The sequence below is a fragment of the Elephas maximus genome, chromosome 6 (assembly GCF_024166365.1).
Source record: "Elephas maximus indicus isolate mEleMax1 chromosome 6, mEleMax1 primary haplotype, whole genome shotgun sequence".
Taxonomy (NCBI): Eukaryota; Metazoa; Chordata; class Mammalia; order Proboscidea; family Elephantidae; genus Elephas; species Elephas maximus.
In genome coordinates this window covers 48,406,325-48,431,665 of record NC_064824.1, presented here as the reverse complement: position 1 = coordinate 48,431,665, position 25,341 = coordinate 48,406,325, and the positions used below count along the sequence as shown (strand labels likewise).

At 40.5% G+C, this 25,341-nt stretch overlaps 1 protein-coding gene across 1 annotated transcript; it reads left to right on the top strand.

Annotated features, from left to right (window-relative positions):
* Positions 1-1,510: 1,510 nt before the first annotated feature.
* On the top strand, positions 1,511-16,091 carry RBM43 (RNA binding motif protein 43). The gene is made up of 7 exons (XM_049888521.1): positions 1,511-1,622; positions 1,679-1,951; positions 2,147-2,209; positions 6,087-6,157; positions 7,522-7,732; positions 10,191-10,279; positions 11,117-16,091. Exons 1-7 carry the CDS (start codon positions 1,511-1,513, stop codon positions 11,861-11,863), a joined length of 1,566 nt encoding a protein of 521 aa, XP_049744478.1. The 3' UTR covers positions 11,864-16,091.
* Positions 16,092-25,341: the final 9,250 nt, after the last annotated feature.

Sequence of the window (25,341 nt, the reverse complement as noted above, 5' to 3'; positions counted from 1 at the left end):
TTCACAGGTTCATAGATGAAGAGGAATTTTGCCCCAGGATGGAATACACCTGGGTCTCACCCATATTTGATTTGGATGTTTCAGAAGACGAGATTTTGGACTTGCAATTGATTTAAGACTTTTGCTATGATGTGATGGAGTCAATGTGTTTTGCATGTGGCAAGAACATGAATTTTGGGGGGGCAGAGGGTGGAATGTTATGTATTGAATTATATCCCCCTAAAATACATTTGTAAATCCTAACCTCTATGCCTGTGGTTATAATCCCACTTGGGAATGGAGTGTCTCTGTTACTTAACGTTAATGAGGCAGAATTAGTGTAGGGTGTATCTTGAGTCAATTTCTTTTGAGATATAGAAGAGATTAAACAATCAAGCGGAGTAGAGATGGGGTAAGAGAGATGCCAAGCCACATGAAGACTGCCCAGGAGCAGAAGCTCAGAAGACATAAGGACCTTCCTCTAGAGCTGACAGAGAAAGAGTTCCCCTAGAGCTGGCACCCTGAATTCAGACTTCTAGCTTAAAGCCACCCACTTGTGATATTTCTGTTTTAGCAGCACTAGATAACTAAGATAGCAGCCAAGTGTCTTAACGTTCGCATCACCCAGGGACCCCCTTGGGTGGTAGTGTTGTCCTTTACTGAGGGGGAGATAAGGAGAGAAGAAGAGTTGTGCTTGGTCTTGTTGAATTTCAGATGCTTTTAGACATTTAAATGGGCATTTAGATGTATGAATCTGGAGATGAGAATATAAATTTGGGAACCACATATAGATCTACCTCATTTCTTTTTAAAAGCTTCATAGTCTTAAGGATATACCATCAACCATATAATAGCTCTACAGCTCCATTCATTTGTAAACTAGGTGGTTCCCAGTTTTGTTTTTTAATTATCGTTACCTGTGCAACGAGCATCACATAACTAACATTTTTGTACATTATCTTAGTGCCACTTGTGCCCTGTATCTTCAGTTTTAAAATGCAATTGCTAAATGAAAGCGTTTGTGCATTTTAACATTATTTTTCATTTTTATAGATAAGGGAAAAAATATGGTTCACTAATAGCAACATTGGTGTGTTCTCATACTCTGGCTAACCCTGGGTTTTTGTTTTTTCTAATTTTTGCCAATCGTGGAAAAATGGTAACTCCAGCATTTCAATATGTATTTCTTATGAGTTGGGTACAGCTTCATATTTGCCAACCATTTACCTTTCTTTATGCTCTTCTGACTTTGAAGCTAAGGGTATCTCTGTTCCTCTTAGATGCCAGACTCAGGTGTCTGAGCGTGGCGTGGACAAAGTGGAGAGGTTTTTATGGCAAGAATCTTGCACTTTTCATTTGGTGACCCTCGCTTGGGCTGGGCTGAGAAGTCGACGAGCTGGGAGAGAAGGCCCAGGCGCCAGGTCGGGAAGGACTCAGGGGAGATAATGAGGGTGTAGGAAATTGGATCCAGATTACAACTGAGCACAGGACAGACTCAGCACCCGCAGAAACCCCAAGTCCCTGGCCGGGAATGCTCCGGGCCCTCGACTGTAGTTTCAAAAGTTGGGGAACTACTAAGGGTGTCCCGACAGGCACTGGCAGCGGCAGTCGTGAATCCAAACTCCCACCCAGCGGCCGCGAAGGTGAAGAACATCAGGGTGGAGTTAAGGGGCCGCTCTTCTTACGTGTTGTCTCCAAGGGAGCGGGAACCAAAACCGAAACCAAAACCTACTGATTCGACCCGGCCCCACCGTCTTAGGTTCGGGCTTCCTGGCGGCAGCGGTGCGCGCGTCTGTCCTCTGCCATGGCAAGTTGCTTTTGCTCCGGGTTTCGTGGTTGCATGGCGTCCCCATCCTGTCCCCTCGATCCCCCAGAAGGGTGCGGAGCCGGGTGGGCAGAGGCGGCGCGCAGAGTGTCCCCAGGCTGGCGGAGAACCGCCCGCCCCAGCGAGCAAGCCTCGGTTTACCTTTCGGTACCTGCTCGTTACAATTCTGGGCTCTCCTACAATTCCGATCAGGCTCTGCGAGGGAGGAGCAGCTCCGAAGGGACAGAGCGCAAACTGCCATCTCTTGCACCTCGTAGCCATTTGTCCAGGGGACAGAGCTGTTTCGTCAAAGATTCTGCTTCGCAGGCTGCATTAGGGCTTAACTGTTCTTTTCACCCTTAGGGGAACTAGAAGGAAGAGAATTATCGAGAAATCGAGGCCACAGCTTCCGCTTGAACAGGGCCAGTAAGAAGGGATTCGCGCCAAGGACGCGTTAGGAAGCAATCTTGATGTCTTCTGTCAGCCCCAGTGTGAATTCTTCTCTTGTGACCTTAATTCTTTCTCTGTAGACACAAAGGATTCTTTGTGTTTTCACCATCTGTGCTAGCTAGGGAGAACGGTTAGCAAATTCAAGATCTAGTCTTCTTTGTTCTTCCATTAGGCTCTTGAAAGCAGTGGCAGGGCCTTTAATCGCTGGTATGAAATAGAAAACAGAAAACAAAACCGTTGCAGTTTAGTTGATTCCGACTCATAGCGGCCCTATAGGACAGAGTAGAACTGCCCCATAGAATTTCCAGGGAGCGCTAGGGCCCTGAAAACGCAAAAGGCATTTGTGAAATGCAAGTGCGTTTTTTATCAAGTGGCAATAAAGGCATCATCAATGAAAATAAACTGATTTTGGGAAAAGAAATATAAACAAATGCAGTGACTGTATCTTCTAATTATTTCTCCCTATTGCTGCTTTTTTTTTTTTTTGCTGGGGGTTAGCCTTGCTTACAAAACACTCAGATTATTTCTTCCTATGAGTTGGAATCAACTCGACGGCAGTGGGTTTGGTTTTGGTTTTATATATATATATATATTTACTTTCTGATATACAATGGCCAAAATCTTTTAAAGTATATCATTGATACGGGGAAAATACCATCGCCTTACTACCTGTTGGCTGAAATGCTGCTCTTGTTTCAAAATCTGTATGTTGTAACTCTTTAAAGGATTATGTTCCTCCAAGACATCTTTTTCTTCGTTAGGTAGATAGAAGAGATTAATAACCATCGTTGCTCATGATTGACTTCAGTAAATTTGTGTATGTTTACTACGCTGTCTCAAGACAGGAAAGAATATTGGCAGGACATTGAAATAATTCTTTAGGTGCTTCTTAAACATTAGTTAGTTCTTACAAAACTAGACCATATCTTTACCGCTCTCTTAAAAATATTGACTCATGTCGAAATTTTTTTGAATTTAAAGATAAATTACATTTAGACACTTGAACAAAGAAATATGGCATAGTATCCATGAAGGCATCGAGGTGGAGTAATATTTTCTGAATTTAAGTTGATTGAAAGTTTTTCTTTGATGTTGATTAAGATCAAAAAAGGAATTGAATTCACTAGCCTTTTACCCATTTTGGTTGATATGGGCTGTTAGAGCAAAAAGTTGTGCAGTAAATCAGGACAAATCCCATGAAAGTAAGATTTCCTGGAAGCTGAACAGTCTTTTTTGTTATTTTTTTGCCTCTTCTGAGAGGGAACCAGCTTGGGAAAAATTACATAATACCACTACCACTTGGGGTTAGGATGGAAGGACACTTTAATATATTTTCACTATTTCACTTACATAGTTTGAATTGTTTATGAATAATTTTTTTAAAAAAATTCAGTTTTCTTCCATTTAAAGCATCTCTTGTAACAAATAGTCAATAGATTGTGATGAGTTTTATTTTCAGGAGACACTACTTTTGTTTTGTAATGTCCAACATGAGCCATTTTCGTACCTGCCTCTGTCCCTTTGTCTATGCTGTGGGCTCATTCATTCCTGGACAGCATTCCCTTTGTTGCATCATTAATTTAAATTTGACCTCAGCTGTTAAAGCCTCTCTTTCATGAAGCCTTCTTTGAAACTGCTTTAGCCAGAAGTAATCTTGCTTCCTACTCTTGGATGATGTTTGTTGTACAGTTTAGCATTTTGTTGTGAAAGGTCTTATATCTTTTTTAAATTGCCGAGTCTGTTTTCTCCCTCTTCTGTGCCTACCAAACTCTGTTGAAAATGATTTGCCTTTGTCTGCCTCCCGCTCTTCCTTAAGGCAGAGGCCTCTGTTTGTTATGTTGGTAATCCTAGGCCTAGCCAAGTGCCCCACGTGTGATAACGCTCGTGAGATTTTTGTGGTGGAACTGAATTTCAGGGCAAGGGGTATGCTTTACTTCTTGGTATGAGTCGTTTATGGCATCCAGCGTATTTGTCGGCTTAGGACATGTGCTTAATTAATGCTGCATTTGTTCATTAATTAACTAATTGAGAAGATACTGGATATTGGATTTCAGAGATTGCTTCTCTTAATTTCATACATTCCAGACATAAGAAATTCAGTTGCACACTGTGACCTAAAAACGCTGTGTTGCCACTTTGAGATTGAAATCAGAATGGTGAATAAGTCTCCACTGCCTTTTATTTATTTATTTTAAAACCAGCTGCCATTGCATCCAGTCCAACTCATGGTGACCCCATGTGTGTCAGAGTAGAACTCTGCTTCAAAGGGTTTTCAATAGCTTACTAACTGACCTTTCTCCTGGCACCTCTGGATGGACTTGAACCTCCAATCTCTCCTTTGTACCACTGAGGAACTGTTTTTTTTAAAGCATCTCCTAATTTTGTCAGCTTCTATCTGAAATACCAAATATGAGAGAGAGTTCATATCCTGGGGGTTATCATCATTGACTTTCTTCATTATCTGTTGAATTATTACTATGAAAAAGGAGGATTTCACTCATGTAACCACCTTCCAAGCTTGGAAGTTGTAATATTATTTTTAATTCTTCTATGAGTTATTTTTGTAATTTCAATAAAATACTTAAAATTTTGATGTTGTTGTTCGGTGCCATTGAGTCAGTTCCAACTCATGGTGACCCTATGTACAACAGAATGAAACCCTGCCTGATCCTGTGCTATCCTTACAGTTGTTGTTATGCTCGAGCCCATTGTTGCAGCCTGTGTCAATCTATCTCATTGAGGGCCTTCCTCTTTTTCACTGACCCCCTACTTTACCAAGCGTGGTATCTTTCTCGAGGAACAGGTCCCTCCTGATAGCATGTCCAAAGTTATTGTGCATCTTCACTTCTACGGAGCATTCTGGCTGTACTTCTTCCAAGACAGACTTGTTTGTTCCTCTGGCAGTCCATAATATATTCAGTATTCTCCAACACCATAATTCAAAGGCATCAATTCTTCTTTGGCCTTCTTTATTCATTGTCCAGCTTTCACATGGATACAAGAAAATTGAAAATATGACTTGGGTCAGGGGCACATTAGTCCTTAAAGTGACAACTTTGCTTTTCAACACTTTAAAGAGGTCTTTTGCAGCAGATTTGTCCAGTGCAATACATTGTTTGATTTCTTGACTGCTGCTTCCATGGGTGTTGATTGTGGATCCAAGTAAAATGAAATCCTTGACAGCTTCAGTATTTTCTCCGTTTGTCATGATGTTGCTTATTGGTCCAGTTGTGAGGGTTTTTGTTTTCTCCGTGTTGAGGTGTAATCCATACTGAACGCTGTGTAGTCTTTGATCTTCATCAGTTAAGTGCTTCAGTTCCTCTTCATTTTCAGCAAACAAGTTTGTGTCATCTGCATAACCTAGGTTGTTAATGAGGCTTCCACCAATCCTGATGCCTCGTTCTTCTTCATATAGCCCAGCTTCTCAGATTATTTGCTCAGCATACAGATTGAATAAGTATGGTGAAAGGATACAACCCTGACGTACACCTTTCCCAACTTTAAATCACATAGTACCCCCTTGTCCTGTTCAAACGACTGCCTCTTGGTCGGTGTATAGGTTCCTCATGAGCACAATTAAATGTTCTAGAATTCCCATTCTTTGCAGTGTTATCCATAATTTGTTATGATCCACAAAGCTGAATGCCTTTGCATAGTAAATAAAACAAAAGTAAACATCTTTCTGTTATTCTGTGCTTTCAGCCAAGGTCCATCTGACATCAGCAATGATATCCCAGGTTCCACGACCACTTCTGATTCTGGCAGCTCCTTGTTCATGTACTGCTGCAACGGCTTTTGAATGATCTTCAACAAAATTTTACTTGTGTGTGGTATTAATGATACTGTTTGATAATTTTCACATTCTGTTGGATCACCTTTCTTTGGAATGCACACATATATGGATCTCTTCCAGTTGGTTGGCAGGTAGCTGTTTTCCAGATTTCTTGGCATAGATGAGTGGGCACCTCCAGTGGTGCATCTGTTTGTTAAAATGTCTCAACTGGTATTTCGTCAATTCCTGGGGCCTTGTTTTTCGCCACTGAGTTCAGTGTAGCTTGGACTTCTTCCTTTAATACCATTGGTTCTTGATCATATGCTAACTCCTGAAATTGTTGAGTGTCAACCAATTCTTTTTGGTGCAGTGACTGTGTATTTCTTCCACCTTGGTTTTGTTGCTTCCTGGGTTGTTCAGCATTTTCCCTGTAGGCTCCTTCAATATTGCAACTAGGGGCTTGACTTTTTATTTAGTTCTTTCAGCTTGAGAAATACCAAGCATGTTCTTCCCTTTTGGTTTTCTAACTCCAGGTTGTTGCTCTTTTCATTATAATACTTGGCTTTGTCTTCTTGAGCCTCCCTCTGAAACCTTCTGTTCAGCTCTTTTATTTTATCATTTCTTCCTTTTGCTTTAGTGGCTCGATGTTCAAGAGCAAGTTAGGGAGTCTCTTCTGACATCCATTCTGGTCATTTTTTTCTATCCTATCTCCTTAATGATCTTTTGCTTTCTTTATGTGTGATGTCCTTGTCATTTTACAACTTGTCTGGCCTTCAGCCATTAGTGTTCAATGTATAAAATTCATTCTTGAGATGGTCTCTAAATTCAGGTGGGGTATACTCAAGCTTGTATTTAGCTCTTGTGGACTTGTTCTAATTTTCTTCACCTTCAGCTTGAACTTGCATATGAGTTATTGATAGTGTGTTTCTTAATCAGCCCTGGCCTTGTTCTGACTGATGGTGTTGAGCTTCTGCATCGTCTCTTTCCATAAATGTTGTCAACTTGATTCCTGTGTATTTTGTCTGGTGAGGTCTACGTGTACGGTCACCATTTATGTTGTTGAAAAAAAAGTATTGGCAATGAAAAAGTTGTTGGTCTTGCAAAATTCTATCATGGGATCTCCATTGTCATTTCTATCACTAAGGCCATATTTTCCAGTTATGGATCCTTCTTTGTTTCCAACTTTCACATTCCAATTTAATTATCAATGTATCTTAATTGCATATTTGATTAATTTCAGACTGCCAAAGTGGTAAAAATCTTCAATTTCCTCATCTTCAGCTTTAGTGGTTGGTGTGTAAATTTGAATAAATAGCCTCCTTAACTGGTCTTCCTTGTAGTGTCCATACATAGAGGGGGTAGGGAGTTTGGGGAGTCAACTGGAACAGTTATTGTGCCAGTAGCCTTTCAACAAACCTCAGTGTTTTTGATCCCTTTTTTGCCACTGGCATATGATGTTACCTTTATTTGGTAGAGTCTTACATTTTTAAAGAGTATTCTACTATTTTCAATACAGGCATCAGTTTCGAATGTCAAGGAATCTGAAGCTTCTGAAAGAACGGTTGTAGTTGCTGGTCTTCCAGTTGGTCGTTTTAGTGATCAGTCACTGGCCACATCAGTGAAACTTCACTTCCAGGATATTAAGAATGAGGGTGGAGATGTTGAAGATGTGATATATCCAACAAGAACCAAGGGAGTAGCATATGTAATATTCAAGGAAAGAAAAGGTATTTCCAAATCGAATATTTGTAATCAAAAAATAATTCTTCAGTGAAATTTTAAAAATGCATTCCATTAAAATGATCCCTGGGTTTGGTAAAATTATAAGTAGTTTTTTTAAAAAAAGTATTGTATTCTGAATATAAAAGTGGACAATATTAGCAAGAATGTATGTCCAACTGGTTCATGATGAAGGTGCTAGTAACTGTAAAACTCTCAGACTTCTTTTTTTCCCTATATTTTGAATCCTTCCATATCTTGGGATAAAAGTGATGTATTTTATCATATAAAACTTGTAAAACACAGGAAAAAAAAAACCCACAAATTTATCTATACTGTCACAACAAACAGATAACTATTTTGGGAGTTTTGAAGTAACTTTAGCAATATAATTATACTGTCTACTTTGATTTATTCAAACTGATGATAATGAGGTACAGCACTGAAATGGATGTTCTAATATAGTGTCTTCTTTGTTACTGGTAAAGTTGGTTTGGAGAAATAGGGCTTGGCTCTGAGAACAGATTGAGCCGTCTGTTTCCTACCTTCCAACCTGAAATAGGTGAGGAGAGTTGGCCTGCTGGGCACACTTGCCCCTCCAGCCTCATGGAGGCAGCAGCCTTCTTTTCTGTGTAGTGGCTGGCAGAATGGAGTGCCAGAGAAAGATGAGCTTCCAGGCCAGCCTCTTGGAGGAAGACAGGTTCTAGAGAGAGATCCAAAAAACCGGATTATCAGTACCTTTGTCTTCCACCATTAGTTAGTTCATTCCTTCTCAATGTGGCTGTACAGGTAAGAGATGGTGGGAAGGGTGGGAGCTTCCTCCTTATTTCTCTAAGGGAATGTTGGTGTTGTTGGAAGTTAATATTTGATATGTTGAATTGGTAACTCAGAGAGCGGACTTATTCATTCATATACTCACAATGTTTATTGAGCATCTATTTGCAAGGCACCGTTCTAGGCCTTGAAAAGACAGCAGTGAATGAAACAGGCAAAATTTTTTCTTTCATGAAACATACATATGATGGGGATAAACCCATTGCCATCAAGTCGATTCCGACTCATAGTGACCCTATAGGACAGAGAATTGCCCCATAGGGTTTCCAAGGCTGTAATCTTTATGGAAGAATACTGCTACATCTTTCTGCAATGGAGTGGCTGGTGAGTTCAAACCATCGACCTTTTGGTTAGCAGCTGAGTGCTTCACCACTGTGCCACCAGGGCTCCTTATGGTGGGGATAGATAGCTAATAAATAAATGTATATATACCACATGTTGGATGGTGATAAGTGCTATGAAAAAAATATAAAGAGGAGTAAGGGATTTAGAGTTTTTCAGAGGATGCAATTTTTTTTTTTTTTTTAGAAAAGATGGTTAGGGAAGTACTCTGTTTAGGTGACTTTTGAGCAGAATGAAGTAAGGAAATAATTCATACAGACACAAGTAGGATAACATTCTAGGCCAAGAGAAGAGCTTGTAGAAATGCCCTGAGGTGGGAGCATGCTGGACACCTTGAAGAACAGACAGGAGGTCTGTGTGGCTCGAGTGTAATGAATGGGGGAGAGAGGGATACGAGATGTGGTTAGACATGGAGCTGGGGCCCAGTTTATGGGAAATAACTTACAGGTCAATGCCAAGTCTCTGGATTTTATTCTGAGTGAAATAGAGGGTTTTGAAGAGAGGATTGACAAGACTTGACTGCCTTTTCTTAGACAGTCATTCTGGCTGCTGCATGGAGAATTGGAGACTATCATAATCATTGCTGGCTTTGACTAGAGTGGTAGCAGGGCAGGTGGTGAGAACTCGTGGATATTCAGGATTTGCTCATGGATCAGAGGTCATTTTCTGAGATGGCGAAGACTGGGGGAGGGGTCCACTTGGGAGGGGTATAGTTTTCATGTGTTGAGTTTTGGGCAATGACCTATTAGGGCAATGAAATAGAGATTTCTACCAGGCAGAAAGGAGAAAGGTCAAGACTGAAAATAGAATTTTGGAAGATACGTGTGTAATGATGTTATCTAAAGTAATAGGAATTATTGGGGTCCCCCAGGGGGTGGGTGAAGGTTAGCAAAGAGGTGTGAGGCCTGAGACTTGGGGAATGCCAATACCTAGGGAATGGGAAGAGAAGGAGGATTGGCAAAAGGGACTGAGAAGGTCAGCCAGTGAGTTAGGAGGAAAACCAAGACAGTGTAGTATATTCTGGATTCAAGAAGGTGAAATCTCCTTACGGCAGTAATTAACAGATTTAGTTTTCTGTTCGTATATATAGACTATGTGTGTTTTTAAAAGTATGATTAAGGTCATATGTATACATAAAATGAATTTCAGTGTGTTAAGGTGGGAGGAAACAAACCATTTGAATGTACTGGAATAATGCGGGGGGGGAAATCTCTTCAATATTCTAGATAATAGAGTTGAGCTGTATATTTTGTCATGAACACTTCTAATGGCAGAAATGTGTCCACTTAGTTGCAGAGAATGTCATCAGAAAAAAGAAACACCATCTAGGAAAGAAGACTGTACAGGCTCAACTCACAGTCTCTCATTTTAGTGAAAAGGTAAGATGTTATCCAGAAGGCGTGCTGACCCTTCACAATCCCCTTTCTTCGGCAACGTCTTCCTTACTTAAGGAGACATGGAACACTCACTCTATTCTTCTAGAAAAGACAAGGCAAACTTCCTGACTTAAGTCAGTGTAATATAGGCCAAACCTATTTCTTGAAACTTTTCGGTTATTGCCTGGCCTATTTTTATGTTTCTGTGTGTTCAGTTAATGCTTTAAAGTGACAGTGAGCTTTTATGCTGTCCTGGATGATGTCCAGTACCTACCTCAAGACTTTATTTTGGGGAAAAAAGCAATTAGGGTAAGCGTTTAAATAAAAAAAAAAAAAAAAAGCAGAGTCAGGGAAGAAATAATAAGGAATAAGAGAAAAAAGTTAAAGTTCAAAGCATTGGTTTACGAATTACATTGTGTAAGAAACTTAGGCCTCTGTGGAGCCATGTGATGAGCTTCAAAGCTAGGGTTTGCTTTAGGTGGACAGGACTGAAAGGGAAGGGTCCTCATCCCTTATGCTCAGAGCAGAACCAGAACAATTTTCTAGCTATGGCTCTACATAAGATTTTGTTTCAAAAGAACATTCTGCAACTAAAAAACTTCTGATTGTCTCTTTTTTGGGGTATGTGGTGAGGGACTGTCAACACCACATTAAGCAACGTGGCCTTGATGGCGTTGTGAGATCCCTTTGGTGGGCTGCTGTTGTGCAAGAAGCCAGGAAGTCTGGGCTGGGCAGTTGGGTCTGGCTTAGGGCAACCTCTGTAGAGGCAGAGAAAGAATGTGTTTATGTAGTCTGCTTCACTAGGCAGTGCAATTTCAATTTCTCTCTTTTTAATTTTAGGTCTTCTGCTCTGTAAATGCTATCCTTGATCTTTCTGTCTTTTGGAAACAAGTTATTCTAGAAAATCTGATAAGGGACCTGGAAAAGAAAATCCCAACTTTATGCTTCGGTACTTTGGAACCCAATGGAAGAATCTCCGTTCAAGGATCATTTCTGGCTATCCAGAGGCTCAGAGAATCTTTGTGGTTGAAAGCTAGCTCTCTTTTAGAAAAAAACAGGAATTTTATTAGTGAAGGAAAAGAGTTGAGTAGGCAGAGACCCAAAAGGAGCCTACAGAGAAGTCATGCCTCATTGGAGTCATTCAGGCCCTTACCACCTGAGATGACTGGAAGTGGAGAAACACTTGTTCTCGACACAGATGTGTTCCTTTACTTGAAAGAGAAGTGCAAATGTTACGAAAGCACATTGAAAAAATTTAACATTTTAAGTCAGGAGAGAGTGGATGGTGATATCACCACAGTTTGTCTGACAAGTGATCGAGGTGGGTGTCAGCGAAACACCGTAAAGCATGTAAAACAGCTCATTGAGGAATATGCACATTCTCTTCAGTGTGAGCTTAGAAAAGAGACATTTGTTTTAGAAGGAAAAGAGAAGAGAGAGCAAAGAACCATTAAACTGGCATGTGAGCAACTCAAGTTGAGGTACCTTCAAGTGCTGGTAAAGTTTTGTAGGACACACATTGATATTATAGGATCTTCTTCTGACACTTACCTATTTCGAAAACAGGTAATGAAATTGTTAGGGTGAAAAGTTAGTTACCAAAATCTCAGCAATAGTAATGTTAATGGCTGCGTCCTCAATAGAGCAATGACTATGCTGTGCATATGTTAGCTTTCCAGGCATTATCTCATTTAATCCTTACAACTAACTTTCATTGTAGGAATAACTATGTTCACGTTATAGGCGAGGAAACTAAGATTTGGAGATGTTAAAACACTTTTCCAAAGTTATATAGCTGGCAAGGGATGAGGCTGGAGTTAGCCCAGGCTGTCTGATTATAAAGATAATATCTGAGATATAAAACTTTGGGCGGGGGAAACTTACTAAACTTTGAGGAGATCAAATTTTCTCTGCAGCCCAAATTATTAGAAAAAGAAGTAGCCTTAATTCTAACATATGAGAAGTTTGAATACTTACTTTTATGCTGTTGTAATTTCTTAGCATTTACAAAGTTTGTGTTCACTCTAAATAGACTTAGAATGCTGACAAACACCACTCGAGATGCTTCTTAAATGGAAAGTATTTTTGAGGCAGATTATCATAACTTGACTGAATCCCATCGTTACAAGACTGCTGGGCACGTGGAGTACTTTTACTGCTGCTTATTTAACTAAAGGCTTATAAAATGTTCATGCTCCTGTTATAAAGAATTTTGAAAGAAATTGTAGTGTCTTTTTTCCCTTTTTATTTAGTAGTTATAGTGCTAAAGTAATAGCATTTGAGGATAAAATTGTGAATGATAATGTTTGTTAGTTGCCATCAAGTTGATTCTGACTTGTGGCAACCATACGTGTGCAGAGTACACCTGCCCCACGGGGTTTTCAAGGATGTGACCTTTTGAAAGCGGATCGCTAGGCACGTCTTCCCAGGATCCTCTGTGTGGATTCATACCGCCAACCTTCTGGCTAGTAGTCAAGGGCTTAACCGTTTGCGCCACCCAGAGACTCCCGTGGATAACAATAGCCAACATTTAATTTGCCAGACACAATTCCAAGTGCTGTTCATACCTTCGTTCGTGCAACCCTGCACTCATTCCGTCCTCACAACATCCCTAGGAGGTAGGTGATGTTTTTATCCCCATTTCGCAGATGAAGAAACTGAAGCACAGAGACATAACTTGCCCATGCTCTGAACTACTGTACTGTTCTCCCTTTTATAAAACTAATTTCAATTCTACGTAGACAGTTAAAATATTTCCTTAAAGATGACCCATAAAAACCTGTTGCTGTTGAGTTGATTCTGACACATAGCGACCCTATAGGACAGAGTAGAACTGCTCCATAGGGTTTGCAAGGCTGTCATCTTTATGGAGGCAGACTGCCACATCTTTCTCCTGTGGAGCGGCTGGTGGGTTTGAACCACTGACCTTTTGGTTAGCAGCTGAATGCTTAACCATCGCACCACTGGTGCTCTTTTCAACAGATGACAGCAGGTTTTAAGAACTTATTTACTAAAGAGGGTAAGGGAGCTTGTAAACTGTTTTGTTGTTGTCTCTGACTCCCCTGAATTTACCAATTTTAAGTATTTAACCAATTTTAAGTACGTCATGGCAGCGACCCTCCTAGTTTAATAGATAATAATATGTATTCACTTTGTACATCTCAAAATAAGCAATTCTAATTATGATTATTTGAACAGTTCATATCAGTAGGAAAGCATAAGAAAATACATGTTTTCACTTTTTTTGCCATCTAAATCCCAAAGTGTAAATAATTTCCGGTTCTGTAAATATAGTTTCATTTCTGTGTGAGTAAAAGAGACGTATCATGGGAAACTGCTGCCTTTATAAAGTGCCTGATAGTTTCTTCAAGTTAAAAAAGTGTTTTGTCTTTATTTCTTTCCTAGGAGTTTGTATCAGTGTGGGTCCAATCAGGAGAGAGATGCCACATAGTAATTTGGACAGGGAACATTTAAAGAATTATTAACTACAGTATAATGGTATTGGAGTAACCAGAGATTGGCTAGTAAGAAATAGAGAAAACTGTAAAGAATATAGGAATAGTCGTGGATCTTATAAATCCCCCCAAATGATTCACTGGGTCACATCTTGTAAGGGATTGGTCAGTTTACTATGCAAATTGAGTGACTTGCAGTCCGTCTAGGGGATTGGTCAGTTTGTGGTCCGGGTGGAAGGACCATGCCCTGAAATTGACAAGGGGTTTGAATATATAAGGGCGAATTCCACAGGGGTAGGGATTGGGGAGGGCCTCTCTACCATCATAAAGAGCCTGGAGCAGAGCACGTCCTTTGGACCAAGGACTCCGGGCCCCTGCTCTGAGAACCTCCTAGATCTAGAAGGAAGAGCTGTAACACTGAAGAAGGCGCCACACGGCAAGAGACAGTGCTGGTGGGTTTGCTGGTCCATGGAGCAAGGCAGCTTTGGTGTGCTTGCTGACCCACGGGGTGATGGCTGAGCACCTTTAGGCAAGAAGCTTGCCAGCCAAGCCAAAAGAGTCCTAACACCTGCCTGTGCAGGGCAGAGACCTGAGTGTGCCCTGTGTGGAAGTTGCCTCAGAGGATCCTGTGTAGGGGTTTTCCTATAGCAGGATGGAACTGGATCCTCTGGACAAGAGGCTTGCCAGCTGAGTTAAAAGAGCTATAGCACCTGTTTGAGAAACACCACAATTTCTTTCCTTCATTCTATAAATTGCCAAGTGTTTTGGATTCTGTCTCCATACCATCTCTTGTATTTGTTCTTTTCCATTCTTTTTGTCACTTCTCTAATTAGCTTGTACCTGGGTCAGTATTGACCCGATGGCAACCGGTTTGGTTGATGTTTTTTTGGGGGGGTTATTACAATGTTCTAACTGGCCTTCCTGGATTTGCTTTACCATCCCCATGCCCTCAATTCATCCTACATACTAAAAACCAGATTAACCCACAACCATTAGTGTTTCTAAAATGCTTAGTGGTATTTGTTATTGGGCGGGGCAAGAGAGACCTGAGTGTGCTTTGTGCAGGGGTTGCACGCCTCCCTCCCTGGGCAGTGGGGGCCGGGTTGTGTGGTGGCAAGAGAGCCCCGCAGGCCCAGGTAGCATGGCAGGAGCCAGCTGCAGAGGCTTAGAAGGGCCCAGTGGCAGAGGCTCAGGAGATTTTGTGTAGGAGGTCTTCCTGCTGTTGAGGCAAAGCCCAGCGAGGACCAGCGACAGAGCAGAAGCCTCAGTGTGTGGTAGCAGGAGCCAGACACATAAGAATGGACGTAGATAATTTGGGAAAGGGTAAGCGGTTCTCCTTTTGAGAATCTGTTGTTATTGTTTACTGTTTGCTTTCTATAAGTAATAATGGCTTTCACTTTGCCAACACTGTGTAGTGTCTGCTGTGTCCAGCTGGATTACAGATGGACGTGGCACCCATGGAATGGTTGATGCCTGTGGGTGTACATGCCTTATACCTAGCAGTCTTATGGCTGCTTGGAAATTTAAGGCACAGCCTGTCTGCAAGTGCAGTACAGATAGACAGAGCATACATTCCTGATGAAGATGAATGTTTATGGTTAACTGTCTAAAGTTTATTAAAAAATACCAACCAAACAACTTCCCTCTCCCCTGGAAGCTCCCTCCCAGACGAGAAAACCCACAATTTTTTCCTTCATTCTATAAATTGCCAAGTGTTTTGGATTCTGTCTCCATAACATCTCTTGTATTTGTTTCTTCTTTTCCATTCTTTTTGCCAGTTCTCTAATTAGCTTGGACCTGGATTATAATATTTTAACTGGCCTCCCTGGCTCTGCTCTACCCATCCCCATGCCCTCAATTTGTCCTATAGGCCACTACCAGATTAGTGTTTCTAAAATGCTTAGTGGGATTTGTTATTGTCATTGTTAGCTGCTGTCAAGTAGGCCCCTGACTCATGGCGACCCCACCCACGATGGAATGAAATGCTGGCTGATCCTGCTCCATCCCCTTAATTGTTTGCAGGTTGAACTGTTGTGATTTATAAGATTTTCACTGGCTGGTTTTTGGAGATAGATCTCTAGGCCTTCCTTCCTAGTTTGTCTTAGTCTGGAAGCTCCGCTGAAACCTGTTAAGCATCATGGCAACATGCAAGTCTCCAGTGATACATGGAGGATGGCAGCATATGAGGTGCATTGGCCTGTAACCAAACCTAGGTCTCCCTCCTAGAAGGCTAGAATCCTACCACTAAACCACTAATGATATCTTAAGGGTATTTACTAGGTTTAAACTGGTTGGCTGGTAGTAATTGCCCTACCCTGAAATTTCATTGCAACATTTAATAGGTTTCTTTTCTTCTCCATTCACAGCATTTGTTTTCTGTAGGATGCAGCCTAACCATACACATAAAAGATCTATGACTTCATTACACATTAACATATTTTTTTTTAATGTCTAATTTTCAGACATTAAAATGTGAATTTCTTTTTTCTTTTAATGCTAGTAAGCCTCACCTCCACCACTTGTCTGTCAGTTTGTTGTACTGTGGTGGCTTCTGTGTTCCTGTGATGCTGAAAGCTATGTCACTGGTATTTCAAATACCAGCAGGGTCACCCACGGTGGACAGGTTTAAGCAGAGCTTCCAGACTAAGACAGAGTAGGAAGAAGGACCTGGTGATCTACTTCTGAAAAAGGTTAACCAGTGAAAACCTCATGGATAGCAGTGGAACACTGTCTGGTATAGTGCTGGAAGATGAGCCCCTCAGGTTGGAAGGCACTCAATATTCTACTGGGGAAGAGCTGCCTCCTCAAAGTAGAGTCAACCTTAATGATGTGGATGTTGTAAAGCTTTTGAGACCTTCATATGCTGATGTGGCTCAGCTCGAAATAAGAAGAAACAGCTGCAAATATCCACTAAAAAAAAAAAAAAAAAATCCACTAGCAGTCATAATGTGGAGTGTACAAAGTATGAATCAAGGAAAACTAGAAGTTGTCAAAAATGAGTGGAACGCTTGAAGATTGATATTCTAGGCATTAGTGAGCTGAAATTCATGGGTATTGGCCACTTTGAATTAGACAAGTATATGGTCTACTATGCTGGCAATGATAAATTGAAGAGGAACGGTGTTGCATTCATCATCAAAAAGGACATTTCAAGATCTATCTGGAAGTACAACACTGTCAGTGACAGGGTAATACCCATATGCTTACAAGGCAGACCAGTTAATACAGGTATTCAACTTTACACACCAACCACTAATGCCAAAGATGAAGAAACTGAAGATTTTTTACCAGCTTCTGCAGCCTGAAATTGATCAAACATGCAATCAAGATGCATTGATGATTACCGGTGATTGAAATGCTAAAGTTGAAAACAAAGAAGGAGGATCAGTAGTTGGAAAACATGGCCTGGATGATAGAAACGATGATCAATGACTTCTTCATTGAAAATGCCTTTTATCAACGACATAAACAGTGACTAGACACATGGACCTTCCCAGATGGAGTACGCAGGAATCAAATCGACTACATCTATGGAAAGAGACAGTGAAGAAGCTCAATATCGTCCGTCAGAATAAGGCCAGGGGCAGATTACAGAAAAGACCATCAATTGCTCATATGCAAGTTCAAATTGAAGCTAAAGAAAATGAAAACAAGCCTGTGAAGGCCAAAGTATGACCTTGAGTATATTCCACCTGTATTGAGAGATTATCTCAAGAATAGATTTGACACATTGAACACTAATGACCGAAGACCAGACGAGTTGTAGAATGACATAGAGGACATCATACACGAAGAAGGCAAAAGGTCATTAAAAAGACAAGAAAGAAAGAAAAGACCAAAATGGATGTCAAAAGAGACTCTGAAACTTGCTTTTGAACATACCAAAAAAACCAAACCCACTGCCGTCGAGTTGATTCCGACTCATAGCGACCCTATAGGACAGAGTAGAACTGCCCCATAGGGTTTCCAAGGAGCGCCTGGCGGATTTGAACTGCTGACCTCTGGGTTAGCACCCGTAGCACTTAACCACTACGCCACCAGGGTTTCCGCTTTTGAACATAGAGTAGCTAAATTGAATGGAAGAAACGATGAAGTAAAAGAGCTGAATGGAAGGTTTCAAGGGCAGCTAGAGAAGACAAAGCGAAGCATTATAGTAAAATGTGCAAAGACCTAGAGTTAGAAAACCAAAGGGAAGAACACGCTCAGCATTTCTCAAAGTGAAAGAATTGGAGAAAAAATTCAAGCCTTGAGTTGCAGTACTGAAAGATTCTATGGAAAAAAAACTGAATGACACAGGAAGCATCAAGAGATGATGCAAGGAATACACAGAGTCACTATACCAAAAAGAATTAGTCGATGTTCAAGCATTTCAGGAGGTAGCATATGATCAAGAACCGATGGTACTAAAGGGAGAAGTCCAAGTTGCACTGAAGGCATTGGTGAAAAACAAGGTTCCAGGAATTGATGGAATACCAACTGAGATGTTTCAAAAAATGGTTGCAATGCTGGAAGCACTCACTCATCTATGCCAAGAAATTTGAAAGACAGCCATTTGTTCAACTGGCTGGAACAGATCCGTATTTGTGCCCATTCCAAAGAACGGTGATCCAACGGAATGCGGACGTTATTGAAAACATGTTAGTATTGCACACAAGCAAAATTTCACCAAAGATAATTAAAAAAAAAAAAAAAAAAACAATGCTTGCAACAGTACATCAACAGGGAACTGCCAGAAATTCAAGCCAGATTTAGAAGAGGAGCTGGAATGAAAAATATCATTGCTGCTGTCAGATGGATCCTGGCTGAAAGCAGAGAATACCAGAGAGATGTTTACTTGTGTTTTATTGACTATGCAAAGGCATTCAAATGTGTGGCTCATAACAAATTATGGATAACATTACAAAGATTGGGAATTCCAGGACACTAAATTGTGCTCATGCTAAACCTGTACATAGACCAAGAGGCAGTCGTTTAAACAGAACAAGGGGATACTATATGGTATAAAATCAGGAAAGGTGTGCATCAGGGTTGTATCCTTTCACCATACTTTTTCAATCGGTATGCTGAGAAAGTAATCCGAGAAGATGGATTATATGAATTGAAGAAAGACTCATTAACATCCTGTGGTATACAGATGACACAACCTTGCCTACTGAGGGTGAAGATGACTTGAAACACTTACCGATGGAGATCAAAGACTATACAGCCTTCAGTATGGATTATACCTCAACATAAAGAAAACAAAAATCCTCACAACTGGGCCAATAAACAACATCATGTTAAGCGGAGAAAAGATTGACGTTATCAAGGATTTCATTTTACTTGGATCGACAATCAATGCCCATGGAAGCAGTAGTCGAGAAATATGTATCGCATTGTGCAAATCTGCTGTAAGAGACCTCTTTAAAGTGTTGAAAAGCAAAGATGTCACTTTGAGGACTAAAGCATGCCTGACCCAAGCCAGGATATTTTCAGTTACCTCACATGCATGAAGCTGGACAATGAGTAAAGAAGACTGAAGAATTGATGCCTTTGAATTATGGTATTTTCAAAGCGTATTGAATATACTATGGGCTGCCAGAAGTACGAACAAGTCTGTCTTGGAAGAAGTACAGCTGGAATGCTCCTTAGAAGTGAAGATGAAGAGACTTCATCTAATGTACTTTGGAGAAGTTATCAGAAGGGACCAGCCCCTGGAGAAAGATAATATGATTGGTAAAGTAGAGGGCCAGCTAAAGAGAGAAAGACCCTCAATGAGATGGATTGACACAGTGGCTGCAACAATGGGCTGGAACATAGCAACGGTTGTGAGGATGGTGCAGGACACGGCAGTGTTTCGTTCTGTTGTACATAGGATTGCTATGAGTAGGAACCAACTCAAAGGCATTTGACAACAAACCTCACCTAGCCGACTAAGCAAGCAGTCCTGTGTGTCAGAGAACCATTGCCTGTGTGCCAGTCCATAACACAGTGAATAAGAGCATGGGTTATGTAGCTGGACAAATGTGAGATTGATTTTTTAGCAGTGCTAACAACTTACTGGCCTTGTGATTTTGGGCCTTCAGCTTCCTCATCTATAAGATGTAAATAAACAATGAGTTGGTAAGGTTTTTTGGCAATGAATCAAGTTCTGTCTATGGAGTTAGCTCATGGAAGTAAATGTCATGCCTTTTTGTCATCCTTGTCAGTCAGGGTTGTGCTAACTAATTTGTACAGGAGAAAGTGGGAATCAATTCATAGAAAATATAATAAGGTGATTTGAGAATTATTCCTTACATTTGCTTCAGCCTCAGACCTTTTTCTATATGAGGAAAACATGATAGGGAGGTGTTACAGATTGAATTGTGCCCCCCAAAATATTTATTGTAAATCCTGACCCCTATACCTGTGGTTATAATCCTATTTGGGAATAAGTTTTCTTTGTTGTGTTAGTGAGGTAGCATTAGTGTAGGCATGTCTTAAATCAATCTTTTTTTGAGATATAAAAACAGACCAAGCAAGCAAGCAACAGAGATGGGGGAAGATAGATGCCATGCAACGTGAAGATCGCCAAGGAGCCAAGAAACAGAAGCTGAAAAAGAGACAAGGCCTTCCCTCAGAGCTGACAAGAGAGGTAAAGCCTTTCCCTATAAAAAAATAGCTGGTGCTTAAAGCATCCTAAACTGTTGGAAAATTAATTTCTGTTTGTTAAAGCCACCCACTTCGGTATTTTTGTTATAGCAGCACTAGATAACTAACACAGGAAGGTAATGAATGCTTGATACTACAAAACATGTCTTATACAGGAGAAAGCCCTCCAAAGTGGTCTCTCCATGTCTGGAGAGGTAAAATTGAGGCAGTGTTCAATGTTCAGTGTTCAAACAATGGTTTCACAACATGATTTTGTCTTGCTGTTTTTCCATGCCTGGGGGAAGTCAGAGTGGTTTCTATCCACGCTGAAGACAATAGGTGACTTTACCTTTTTGCTCTGGCTTTATTATATTAAGGGACACTTGACTCTTTTCTAGGTCCTATTTTTTTTTTTTTTTATTATCTAAAGGAACCACAGTTAGGACTTTCTGACTATATAACGCTTTGCCTCCAGGAGGCATTGGTCCTTCTTAGATTAGATTCCTTTAGTTTTCAGATTTCCCCAGTGGAATGTGGTATGCAGAGGGGTGTACCCCTGTAGTTAGCTGTATGTCATAAACCATGCCACGTGGTCAGAAAATGGCTTTAACCCTTTTAACGCCTCTCAGTATATAGACATGTAGAAGAATTTTCAAGTGAAAATTTCATGCGAAAATTCTTCTGTATGTGTCTTTAATAGATAAGGAATGTTTTAGCATTACTGTATTCCCTTTCACCACGTTGGGGTACAAGAGAAGGTCACATTTTTAAAATATTTGAATCAATGACTCCAAGCCCTGTTTTGTCCATCGTGAGAAGGTTTTTCTTTCTTTCCTGGGGCTCTCTTTCTCTAACTCCAAAATCCCAGGTCTGAATATTACCTGAAAAAAAAAAAAAAAACAAACTAGAGAGCAAGAAACCTGTCAACCTTGTCCGGTTAGCCGTGGAAATCCATTCTTTTCAACATGGGTATATCTAGTGGTCTGTCATTTCAGTGCAGTTCTTATCATTAAGGTACCAAGTCCTGTGACCATCGCTGGTCTGGTAGTAATTTCTATAAGTGGATTAAGAAGACTTTCTGCCCAGTGTTATACTCAGTAGTAGTCATGACGTGCCAGCCTAGGCTAGCTCCCAGTGCTATACATCTTTGGGGCAGAGCTCCTCCTCCTACACATACATATAACCATGGCATGCCCATGGTGCCAGCAGGAGGGTCAAAAATAGTCCTATGTGGCAGGACCAGACTCTTCTAGTTGCCAAAGGGCCAGCCCTGTGCCTCTTGCTATTCTCCAATGAGCTAGTACTTACATGTATTCTCTTGACAAGAGGATTCCGTCTTCCTTGTCACTGTCACTGTCACTACTACTATCTTAGGTGAGGTAGTAGAGGTTGTGACACAGGGTGGAAGGGTTATCCAGAAATGTGATGGTGCAACTCACCCTCACCTATCACCAGGCAGTCTTCTCCTACCAGTCGCATGCCTCTGGTCTTTCTTTCGGGCCCAGATATGGAGAAAATTCTTCATTCCTGCGTCAGAATGATTTGTAGTGGGAATATCTACTGTCTTGCTCTCCTGCCCCCAATATTTAATTACAAAAATAAAACAATCTGACACTGGTACATTTCCCAAAATCTGAGCTGTCCAGTTGTAGCCAAGGTCACCCTGATAGATAGTGATGCAGACACTAAACACAATTATCTGTGAGTCCTGTTTATGTCATTCCTAGAATAAAACTTATGGGTTCACCGGAGAGTGAAGGGTAAATCAACACTGCGCATGAGTCAAGTCAGGTTTGAGCTGGGCTGGAGGTTGAATTCAGGATTAATCAAAGCTATGTTGGATTTTGTTGCTTTAGCTTTTGGTGAAGAATTCAAAGGTGGTAATGATCTCCTAAATTTGGCATTCTCTTGGTACACTTGAAAAAAGATTTCTTATGTGCAAGAGGCCAGCCTTAGCTGTTATTGCTACCCTGAGAATTTCTACCTGAGGAGATTTGGAGGTGTTTATTCTGTGTTTAAGAGATGTGCCCCTCTTTTGATTTTAATTCAACTTTATATCTTTTCTGCAATACAATTTTTTTAAAAGTAGCTTGTGTTATAGCAATGATAGCTTTTAAACAGAAATATACATCTTAATCTTTTAAACAGAAATAAGTATCTTTAAAGCAAAACATTTTGGCAGAAAATGCACGCATTTCTATATGCTGAGAGGTGTGAAGTTATTCAAGGCAAGCAAGTCTTCCTTGAGTAGGTATGTTTTTTATTGTCTGTTCTCTCTCTTTTTTAATAAAAATTATGATGCTTTATATAATCGATTATTATTTAAAAATATTAATTGAGTATATGTTGATCATATGTCATATGCCTCCCTCTTCACCACCTGGTGTTACAGCCGGGTCTTGGGATTTTTGTACCCTGAGTGTATGTTTTTCCTGCTCTTTCTTTCATCATTTCATGCAATAACAGAAGCAACTATAAGACATCTAATTGCTTTTAGAGAAACACCTGTCTATTCCTTACTCCTAACCTAAACACAGTAATGAATAAAATGAAAGAAGAGCATTGGAAATAAAGGAGCTATTAGAACAATTGGTATATCTTGCCAACAGCACTGAGACCTTCCGGTGTAAATGATGGTAATGTTACTTTCAATGATGGAATGATATCCTCCATGATAGAATAAAGAATTGGGTGAGAAAATAAAGATTTAGCTTGGAACTCTGCTTGACATTCAATAACTTCCTGTTATCTTTCATTATTAAAAAGACGAAAAGAATTCCTTTCTCCTTGTTGAATGGTGTGATATAAGAAATACACAGCTAAGAGGTCATGCAGCATGGAACTATTTCCATTGGGATTATTTTTCTGTTTCTGAATTTGAGAATTAGGGAAGGTTAAAATCTGAAACAGCACTAGAGGGAGCCAGACCCCTTCATGATGAACTCTTCTTTGTGCTGGCTCTGGGACACAACTGTAGCCCACAATCAGATCAGCTTGCAGACTTGCGAATTTAGCGCTGAGCCTGAATCCACAGAGGCGATTACAAGTGCATTTAAAACATAAAAATCACAGATTTTAGGGGTAAACTGTTACAGTCTAAAAGGGACTTAAGAGATACATTGTCTAAACGCAATCTGTGGACCTTGTTTAGATCCTGATTCAAACAAAGCAACCAGAAAAAGATGTTTGTGAGACAACTGGGAAGATTAGAATGGAGACTACATATTACATTACATGAAGAAATTATTGTTAATTTTATTAAGAGTGATAATGGCATCTTGGTAATGCTAAAACATTCCTTATCTATTAAAGATACACACAGAAGAATTTTCGCATGAAATTATACGATGTCTGTGATTTGGTATAAAATATCCCAGTAGGGAAAAAAATGTGTGTAGAGAGAATACATGAAACAAGATTAACAACATCTTGATAGTTTTTGGAACTGGGGCTTATTATATTTGTTCTACTTTTGTAGGCATTTGAATTTTTCCATTAAAAAAACTTAGAAAATAAAAAAAGCCTAGACATTATATTCTTACAGTTTGCCGTGAGATGGATTGCTTTTATATGGCCTTTCTCACCATGGTCTTGTAACTCCCACTGAAGTGATTGGGTGGGACTGTGCAAATAAGGCAACTGTGGCCCACCAAAGGGACTGGTCTGTTTTGCCATCCTGCTAAGCTTAAAAGAGAGCCAATTCCAGAGCAGGAATAGGATCTCACCACCACCAAAGAAGTAGGGCCAAGAGCGCAGTGTGTCCTTTGGACCTGGGATTCCTGCACTGAGAAGCTCCTGGAAACAGGGGACTAAGAGAGGGAAAGTTGTAACATTGAAGATGGCAAGAAGTGGTGGTAGAGAAACAATGGCAGGAGAGACCAGCAGGAGACAGCGTAGTGGGCTACCAGGCCCGCAGAGCAAGAAAGTAGAGTGCCTTTAGGCAAGAGGCTTGCTGGAGGAGTAGGGTGCCTTCAGACACTTGGTGGAGCTAGGTTTGGTAACCCACAGAGTCAGAGCTGAACACCTTTGGACCAATGCCCACTGGTGGAGTAGGATGCCTCGGGGCACTTATTGGTAGAGCTAAAAGATCTTTGGAACACTTGCCCCTGCAAGGCAGAGGCCAAGGGACCAGAGAGAGGCCTGCCTTTGAGCATGGCTGTCCTGATGGAAGAAATGTATTCTGAGGGTTTGTGAACCTGAAATGTAACCTGTTACTTCCCTAATAAGCCCCATAATTGTGAGTATTGTCTGTGAGTTCTGTGTGGTCATTGTAATGAATTATTGAACCCAACAGAGAAGTAGAGAGTGCTGTGGGAGGGACAGTTGGTGTCAGGATTGGTAAAGATGGTGGAGAGAGGAAACATACCTGACCTCTGTCTCACAGGAATCAGGCTCAGGCTGTTGATCTTGATTCTTCTTCCCCCTTGTGAAGTTAGAGGAGGTTAGACACCATCCTCATGCATTTTTACACAATTTATATTGATATCTAGTTCATTGTCATTTATGATTGATGTGTATTTCTTAGGTCAGAAACTTAGGTGTGGAAAAAATATACCATCTTTATTTTACCTCATAATTGAGCTTTATTTTTATGTTCATCTCCATTTACTTGTTGTTGTTAGGTGCCATTGACTCGGTTCCAACTCATAGCAACCCTATGTACAACAGAATGAAACATTGCCTGGTCATGCACCATCCTCACAATCATTGTTATGTTTGAGCCCATTGTGTCAATCCATCTCATTGAGGGTCTTCTTTTTTGCTGACCTTCTACTTTACAAAGCATGATGTCCTTCTCTAGGGACTGGTCCCTCCTGATAACATGTCCAAAGTATGTGAAATGTAGTCTTGCCATCCTTTCTTCTAAGGAACATTCCGGTTGTACTTCTTCCAAGACAGATTTGTTCATTCTTTTGGCAGTCCATGGTATATTCAATATTCTTTGACAACACTACTTCAAAGGCATCAATTCTTCTTCAATCTTCCTTATCTACTAGATGG